The sequence below is a fragment of the Pteropus vampyrus genome, unplaced genomic scaffold (genome assembly GCF_000151845.1).
Source record: "Pteropus vampyrus isolate Shadow unplaced genomic scaffold, Pvam_2.0 Scaffold52, whole genome shotgun sequence".
In the NCBI taxonomy this organism is placed as follows: domain Eukaryota; kingdom Metazoa; phylum Chordata; class Mammalia; order Chiroptera; family Pteropodidae; genus Pteropus; species Pteropus vampyrus.
In genome coordinates, this window is record NW_011888833.1 from 3,915,243 (window position 1) to 3,924,314 (window position 9,072).

At 54.8% G+C, this 9,072-nt stretch overlaps 1 protein-coding gene across 1 annotated transcript in view; it reads right to left on the reverse strand.

Annotated features, from left to right (window-relative positions):
• XPO4 (exportin 4) overlaps positions 1 to 9,072 on the reverse strand; it is a 66,017-nt gene that overhangs the window by 15,335 nt on the left and 41,610 nt on the right. The window contains exons 10-14 of the mRNA XM_023530716.1: positions 6,619 to 6,795; positions 5,849 to 5,991; positions 5,101 to 5,246; positions 4,147 to 4,324; positions 73 to 329 (exon numbers count right to left, since the gene is read on the reverse strand). Coding sequence (XP_023386484.1) covers positions 73 to 329; positions 4,147 to 4,324; positions 5,101 to 5,246; positions 5,849 to 5,991; positions 6,619 to 6,795 — 901 coding nt within the window. The remainder of the gene's footprint in view (positions 1 to 72; positions 330 to 4,146; positions 4,325 to 5,100; positions 5,247 to 5,848; positions 5,992 to 6,618; positions 6,796 to 9,072) is intronic.

A 9,072-nucleotide genomic window follows, 5' to 3' on the forward strand; every position in this document is an offset into this window, starting at 1 on the left:
GAGCGAAGTTACTGAGCAGCGCGCCGTTCACTCAGCCTCGTCCACCGTGTGGGGAGTGCTCGGCCCTTAGCTACGCTTCGATGAGAAAATCACCAAGAAAGCGTTCTCGCTTCCACAACTGCCATGGGCACAGGTCTAAACGACCCGGGTGGCAGTCTCGCGTCCTGACCTGGTCGTACAGATTCTCGTCCACCAGGAGGTAAGTCTTTGCCCAGCGCTTCAGAAACCAGACAATGTCTTTGCCCATCTGAGGGCTTAGCAGATGCGTGAGATCTGCTCTTATTGCTCGAGACTCGACTTCTGAAACTCGCAGGACAGCGGATAACAGCCTGTGGGTATAAAAGAGAAGCCACTTATCCTCTGACCTACTTACTGGTTGTCAACCACATTTTCTTCATTAAAAAAAAGGTCCCTTTTGGTATCTCGACTCTGGATTTAGGCCAGGCTATTCCTGAAGTTTTCATCACTAAGGACGTAGACACATAAATGCCCCTTCGCTGCTGACCCTTCGGGAAGCAGGAAGCCAGATGGGGCGGGAGCAGGGGGTGGGGGCCGTGGCCAGACGCACCCTTCTGGTGCAGCTGTGCCTCCGGAGAGCGCCACCTGCTGTCACACGCTGGCCATTTCGGGGAGCCGGACCTGTAACTGCCTCATCCAGAGTGCCCCGAACGTCGAGCCCCGTCTCCACACCGTTTCCTAAGGAGCGCGGCTCTTCCTGGCATTTCCCCAGCACCCATCTTGCTCGGAGGCCACCCACACGAGTGCACGGAGGTCCTCCCCACGTGGCCCTGTGGCCGTGGGGTGGCAGCAGGCGCCCGGCGATGGAACCGGCCTCTCCCGGGTGGGGCCAGGGCAGCGCACGGCTGAGAGTGACACGCGGCACCCAACTCGGCTTCCGCTGAGAGGCACAAGCGAGGGCTGAAGCGAAAGAAGCCAGCATCGCGCCCGTCTGCGAACTCAGGGCCAAGGCAGGCGCTGGGCGTCCGCCCCCACCCCGCCTGCTGTGCTCCCGTGACTGGAAGGCTCTCTCCCTGCAGCGAGACCTCAGGGACAGTGCAGGACGCCGGGCCACGCCCTTTTGAGGACTCCGCGAACACAGCTCCCCGTGTCGCCTTGTCCCTGCTCTCTCCTGGCCTGCGACACCCTCCTCCTCCTCCTCCGACCCTCTCCAAACAGGTGCTTTTTAAGGCTCTGCCCCCCAAACCTCTTCACTGTGCATACTCCCTGTGCCACCCGAGCTCAAACTTTAAACAATTATTTTAGGGCGAATGTAAACAAAAACACCCTAATGACCTCACAGTAATTTAAGTTGATGCATCAGATTTTCCCCTTACCATAAATAGTTTTAAAGGATACATTTTGCAGCCTTACAGAATTTGAAATGAAGTTACAATAACCACTTAAATTTATGCCCTGGCATCTAATTGGCATAGTGCTGGGACACCCACCATCGTCCATTTGAAAAACAAGCTTTTCTTTACCAGCTGGCAATTTCACGTTGTCTCTCTCCTTAAATCTATTTCTCTCCTTAAATCTCATTCTCCCAGAAAATAGCATCCTAATATGTTTTACCGTTTCGATCACACCACATACTTCTCTGAAACCAATGTCCAGATACTGAAATACTTAAAAATCTCCAATGATCGTTAAATTCAAAATGTTTTCTGAATTGTTATCGGTATAATACTTATTAGTACACCATTGACCAGAGTATAACACAAATTTAAATAAGGTAGGAAACAAAGTAAGAATGTTATGCATCTCTGAATGACATTAATGTAGCAGGATTTTGTTCTTCCCAATTAGCTCACATATTTGTGAAAAACACTAGTTATTGCTAGAATGAGATGGTTGAGCATAGTGTGACCACCGTCTTTCACTTAACAGAGGCGAGCCCAAGGGAGCGCAGTCACATAAGTACACGGAAGGCAAGTTTAAAACGGCAGGATCTCTCGCTTACTGAACTTCCTCACCTTATGTGCCGAAAACCAGAGATGTCCCACCAGAAATCATTTCTAATAATCTGATAACTTAACAACTTGCTTAGGCCCCTGTCCAGTGCTGCTTAACACAAAAGACCGAAGGCTCCTGACCTGTGGGACCCCTGGTGCCCTGTCGCCCGGCTGCCCCATCCTTTGCCACCTGCAGGCTTCACCTGCCTGCCCGGCCCCCGCAGAAGGAGGGAGCAGTGGCCTTCTCTGCAGAGTGGCAGCCAGGTGAGAAGGGGCCACAGGCAGGTGAGCCTGAGCACCCTGGGCCTGTGCTCACTGCTCCCCTCACAGGCACACTCACAGCCAGCAGGGTCCCCCAGGAACACCGCGAAACGCCCCCACATCTACTGTCCTAACCAGGTCACTCCACTGCTCACAAAAACGCTTCCTCACTTACCTGTCCCTCTAACCCATCCTCCACACTGTGATCCTTCTAGAACCCTCTGGTCAGTTCACACCCGTGCTCCCAAGCCTTCCCACCTCTTCATCCTTTGCCAGCCTCTTGCCCAGCGCCAGCCTCCCCCTCTGTCTCCCTCGAACGCAGCCCTGCACTCTGTCCCCGCCCAGGCCTCACGCCTCCGCCATGCGCACCAGGAGCTCCTGCCTGCTCTGGGCACCCGCTACTGCCGGTCCCCCCGTCCAGCTGCAGCGTCACCTTGTGTGCACCACCAACAGGCTAAGCCTCCCTCAGCACGCTTCTGCTGCACCCGCGGGCCCTGGCACCGCACACCTGAAGGAGCACCGGCTGGTGACGTGGCACAGTGGGCCAGTCACTGCCAGCCCCGGTGACACCGGCCCTGCCTGGGGATCCTCAGCATGCCCTGGGCCACGGCCTGCGAAAGAGGGTGGCGATTTTTGTCCGTTTTGCTCACGGATGTAACCCAAACGCCTAGAGCAGGGCCTGGTACACAGGACGTATTCAATACTATTTGTCGACAATAATTTCTTTGAGAAAAGTGAGTTACTTTTTTAGTCAAACGAGAAATGTTTCTCCCACATCCCATTCAATTTCACATTAATTCTTTGGACTGAAACCAAGTGACAACTTTTTTGGTGCTCGCTCCAACCCTCAACTCGTCCTCCATAGTCTGTGCTCTCACTCACCGAGAGCCTGTGCTCCACAGTGACACCGGGGACTGGCGAAACCGGACAAGCACTGCAAACACAAGGAATGGCACTGCCCGAGCAAGGACCATGACCGACAGCATCATATGACTGAAAGACCGGCCTGGGACTCAGCACCGCAGACCAAACCCAAGTGAAAGCAGCGTTTCCCAGGCATGTGGTCTAAGGCCCACGGCCATCCCAAAAGGGAGCACTGATGTCTAGTTTCAAATGAGAGGGCACAACGACAAAGGAATAAATAAGCTTACTAGCCCAATTGAAAAAAAAGCAGCATTTTCCATGGCACAGGTTTAAATGGTACCCACATATTTTGGCACCAAAATGAAAAGGGTTAGGGGGACGGCACCCCGTCTGACTTACTGCTTTTGCAATGGACAAAAACCAGTGATACTTCATCACCACTACCTGTGCCTGCCGCCCGAAGCTAAAGATACTGAGATTCATAAAAGCCTTCTCGAGTTCACAGTCAGGAGGACACTGAGTCCAGGCCTCCGCCGCTGCTGGCAGGAGCGGCAGGCAAATGCCCCCATCCCAGGCCACGGCCTGGCACCCCGCTGGCCGGGCCCCCAAGCCCACACCCTCACTGGGGTGCACTTCCGCTGCACAAACTGAGAAACGCGGCTTCAGCCTCAGGAACGACAAAGACTTGCCAGGTGCATCCGCTCTGCGAGGCAAGTGCTCCATGCTTCTGCACGCAGGGAGCCCGCCCCGCACCGGAGCTGCTCCTGACGGCGGGCAAGGGGCAGAGCGCAGGGGAGCAGTGTCCCTTGGGTCTCGCTGCACTCAGAGCACGGGGCCTGTGTTCCCCTCAGGACTGGGTGTGGCCGTCAAGCCCACTGGGGGCAGGGCGGAGGCCTACTTAAACACACCCCGTCCTTGCTGTCCTTGTCTACTTGAAGGCTTCGCCAAGCTTTACCTTCTTTTGTGAATGAGACGCACAGCGTGCCCATGGCTCGCGGAAGCTACCCATCAACTCAGAGTTTATAAAACAGCATAAATTACAAGAGCACAGCTATAGAGTTCATATTACCTAATCACAGAATCTGTTCTGTTGTACCCTGGGATGGAAGAAGCCTTTTCTCCTGGAGATCCCAAAATTTGAAGTGTTGTATTAATGTCAACTTCAGATGAGTGCTTAATGGAATATCCCATTATTTCTGGAGGTATTAGCGGAGTCTCTCCCTGAGTATCATCAGCTAAGAGGTAGCCTTCAGTTTAAAAAAAATTAAAAACGAACACTTAACAAATCTACATTTATCAAAGGCACTATAAATGTTTTCAGTTTTACTTGATTTATATACATCACATAAACTGATGTAAAAGTAAATTATAAATTTAATGTGTTAATTTCAAGTTTGCTGAGAAGAAAATTTCTATTTCTTAGATAATTAACTCAAAAAATAGGAAAGAACAAATGTTTTATTCAACCATTTTATAATTCGTACTGACATGTAGCTTTTTGATCTACTGCCTTCTAATAATTTTCAGTAATATAGTCTGTACAGTTCAAAGGAATATTGTTATCCATATCAAAAGTCAAGATTTGGGACTGCCTTTTCAGAGATTAATATTTTTTCCCCGACTATTTAAAATACAGAGATATTGACATTTCAGTCATGGAAGAAGACTCGAAAAGCCAGGCTGCCTAGATATGCGCCTGGCTCCGACGTGAGCTTCTTACAGCTCTCTAGCCCCAGCTTCTTCATTTATAAGACGGGGGTGATGATGACAATGACCACGCCCCGTAATAGTGCTGGTTGGTGGGATACGATGAGTTCCACACAGAGCATCTGGTGTGCAACAGGCACTGAACACACGTTAGCCAAGATTCCTTTACACCGTACCCGCGGCTGCACCACGTGGCCGCCGCCTCCACGTCTCATCCGCAGCACGTGTGGCCTGCTGGTTTTAATCCACGAAGCCCCTTTTAAGGCTTAAACTGCTCAGCTGGCAATTACATTTTAAAAAGAAATGACCGACCCACCTGTGACTAAAATAAGCCAGTGAATGTCCTCATACAGATCATCAAGCACTTTGTTGTCGGAGGTGCCTGAGCCAGGTGAGGCCAGTAACTGCTGCTGATGTCGCTGTAACTGGCCGTGGAGCCTTGTTACTCTTTCTTCTAATAAACTAAAAGAGGAAAGAGAAAGCGACAACAGCTTCATGAGGCTCGGTGAGAAAACACCCAGAACAACGCGGTGTCCGTGGACGGGCGAGCACACACAGAGCTGCGCGTCACTGCACACAGCGGTTCCCGCAGCGTCATTTATGACGCGGGATTAAAACTGCTTCGCAGTCGAGGCTCCCGATGGGCATCAGGAGACTGGGGGTTCCGAGTTCCGCTGACGTGGGTCCGTCGTGTCCCACGCTCCTCACGGCCTCCCTGCCACCTACCCCGGGCGCCTGGGCTCCAGTGCACAGGCTGGGCACGTGGCCAGCTGCTTCGACCCACTTGCTGCGGTGTGCGGGGGTGGGGGGCATCTCTAGGGAGCCCGCGTGCTCTCTGGGGGGGTGAGGGGGGTTGCCGGGTGCGAAGGGGTGCAGGGTACAGGGTGGGAGGTCATCTCTAGAGAGCCTGCATGCTCTCTGGGAGGGTGTGAGGTGTGGGGGGAGAGAGCTCTAGAAAGCCTGAGGGGTGCAGGGGGTGGGGGGGCATCTCAAGAGAGCCCGCGTGCTCTCTGGGAAGAGCGCTAACACAGTGCCCGCTCCGCAGGCCCCTGGGCGCCATGTACCTTGTCAGGAGAGGCACACAGTGACCCGCAGCGGTCCTCCCCAGAACCCCCACGCTGGCCAGCTGGTCCGAAAACTGGTCCCGGTCGTCTTCCTGCAGCCCGCTGATCTCCTCCTCCTCGCGAGGGGCCACGCCGTTGGCCGTCTGTTGTCATCAACGAGAGACAAAGAGTGAGGGCTGCACCCCGTCCTGTGTACCCGCCTTGCTGGTACAACGTGACTCGGGTGCTCCACTGAGGTGACCGTTGGACAGGGTTCCCATCTACTACACCGACAGCCCTGCAGTCACTGACAAAGGGGGGGCACTGGACGGGGACCCCATCCACTACACCGACAGCCCTGCAGTCACTGACAAAGGGGGAGACACAGAGAGGGAAGTGAAGGGTGTGACCCCACAGCACACATGGCCAACACAGTTAACTGCACAACGACCAGTTCCCATAGCAGAGAATTTAACTTCTGCCCCTGAAACGATCTGACATCTTTCAGATCCACAGGCCGTGGATAACAGGTGTCATTCACATACTTGACAACCGGGAAGACACAAGTGAGCAACTGAAAACCGAAGAGAAAGGAGGTGACCGCCAGCCACACCCCACCAACAGGATGCACGTACACAAGGGGACCACTCTGCTCTCCGTCGGATGCTCTCAGCAAACCTTCTCAAGAAGCTTGTCCTAAATTTCTAGCACGACACAACGTGCAACGGGATAAAACGGACAAGGCGGGGCCTAGGATGAACGGACCGGCTACGGCCTGGCTGCGCACTCACCAGATTCCTCGTGCCGTCGGGAGCAGCGAGGTGGCACTGGATGTAGGAGTTGAAGACCTGGATTGCGTGCTGCGTGAAAAAGCCTTTGTGGAAATGCTTGTCGTCTTGCACCAAAGCCAGCCAGGACTCCAGCAGCTTGTCGTACGCCTCCATGTACACCATGTCATCTTTATCGAGCTGAGAGAAAGGAGGACGCGTAAAGCCACGGCAGAGGCGCCAGAGGGGCACTGCGACCAGGCCGCATCGCTGCAGAGCTCCGTAAGGTTTGCCTGTCACGAAGGCTCCTGCCCTTATTCCGCATCAAGCTGACTCTGTTCTGCAATGAACTGATCAATTCAAACGCTGCAGTAAAAACGGGCAGGCTTTTTATTAAACTTGTGAAAATTTTCTAACTTAATCTAAGCAATTCTTAGGCAAGCAGGAGTTGACTATTTTTTAAGACTGGCTCTTTGGTGCTTTGTGGAACATGTACCTTTCAAATAAAAGTAACAGCAACAGTGACTTAAGATAAAGCACACACTCACGCGCTTCCACGCATCCCGGGAAAGACGAGGCTGACGGCCACAGCCCCGCCGACCCGCTCCGTAGCAATGCGCACCCCCTACGCGGCGCCAGCCTTGGGGGAGCAAGCGGCCGTCAGTCACGCCGCCACCAGCTCGTGCCACCAAGGCATGCACGCGAAGTGAACGCTCTACGCCTGCAGCTCCGCTACGCCACAGTGTGCAAAGACAGTCGTTTTCTGGGTCCAACAGACTAACAAAGTTTTTTTTGTATTTTTAGTTGTTTTGGGAAACATTTACATAAGAATGAAGGAAAACTTAAAAGACTCCAAACACAGCAAACCCGATTTTTATTCCGTATTTTCTTGGCCCTGAAGCACATTCGGCAAGTCCTCGGTGGACGTCGCCAGCAGGTTCTGTGACCGTCAGTGAAGCCACACGTGCGGGCCAGTCTCAGCACGGGCTCGCGACGTAAACGGGGGGAGCCCGCAGCTCCTCAGCACTACGGGGAGCGACGCCGCAGGACGCGCTGCTCCAGGCCCGCTGGACGCTGAGCTCTGCGCCACACTTCGGCTGGGTCTGGGACACATTTGTCCCGCAGGGCCTAACAAGGGATGGATCAGGCCGAGTGTGGGCGATCCGGCCGGTGACGACTGGCAACTAGTTCCTCCCTGCTCGTGTATGTGTGTCCCACGGGGTCACTGTGACTCTGAACTAGCGGACATGGCACTAGGGCCCTTCTCTGGTCACTGCATTTTCATGGCGTGAAACATCAACACACAGCCTCGTCTCAGAACAACAGGTTTTACTTCTTGTCTGCAGCAAGTGTGCCATTTCTGAGGCATGAGGAAAGCATCTGCGGTGGTGCTGAAGACAAGGGTGTACGATGACCCAGCGGCGCCGAAAAGCCAACACGGCACTCCACGCACCATCGGCGGCGGCAGCACGTGGCTTTGTCCCTTCCACAAGCGCTTTCTGAGTGCTAGGAGCTACGCTCTGCACACGGCGACGAGGGAAGCAGCTTCTTCCCAGGAGCATCTGCGCCTGTCCGTGTGCTCAGCGGACGGCGTCTGCTCAGTTGTGACAGTGCGTCTCGCCAGCACAAGCAGACTGCTGACACAGCCGGGGGAGCAGAGAGCGCAGACCTCCGGCCACCGCTGTCCCCAGGAGGAAGTGGGACATCTGAGGCCCGCCTGCGTTGCCCAGTGCCGCTAGAACGCACGCTGCCCCAGCTCGCTTGTTCACACAGCGACGTGCAGAGGAAACACGAGGGCCTTCCAGGCCTGACCGCCGACTGCCTCAGCGGCACCCCGACAGCAGACGAAACAAGATCGCAAGGATGGAGGGCCCCTGTTTCTGGGCGGCGATTTACAGTGAGAACTGAGGACTTCCAAGGGACCGTCTGGGCCCTCCTGGGCACCAGCACAAGGAACGCATCAGGCCGAGTGTGAGCGATCTGGCCTCTGACAATGGCAACGAGATCCTCGCATCGAAGCACGGAGGGCCGAAACCCTGCTCCACGTCGTGCTGTCAGAGCACGTGCACGGCGCTGACGGAGGTGGCCGCGCTAGCGCCACAGGCTCACGGCCCACGCATCAGCGGGCCCGCTGCCAAGAGGGCCTGGAACGGGGCTCGGAGCTCGTGAGCTCCTTGACCCCACCCCACTCCATCCGGGGACGGCGGGTGGAGGGCTGACCGGACGCAAGGCCAGCACCGGCACGCCTATGCTCAGTCAGCTGGGCACTGAGCAGCAGCACATCCACGCTCCTCGGCCACGGGAAGCCAGCCTGGCTGGCGACTGTGTGCCCACACGGCAGCACTGGCTGGCCATCTGTGGAGACGCTGCCGAACGAAGCTCTGGGAGAGGACACTCCGTACGTGAGTGCCATCTCCCTTCCAGCACCAAATCAAATTTAGAAATGAGAATCTAACACTATGGTATGATTCCGACGAT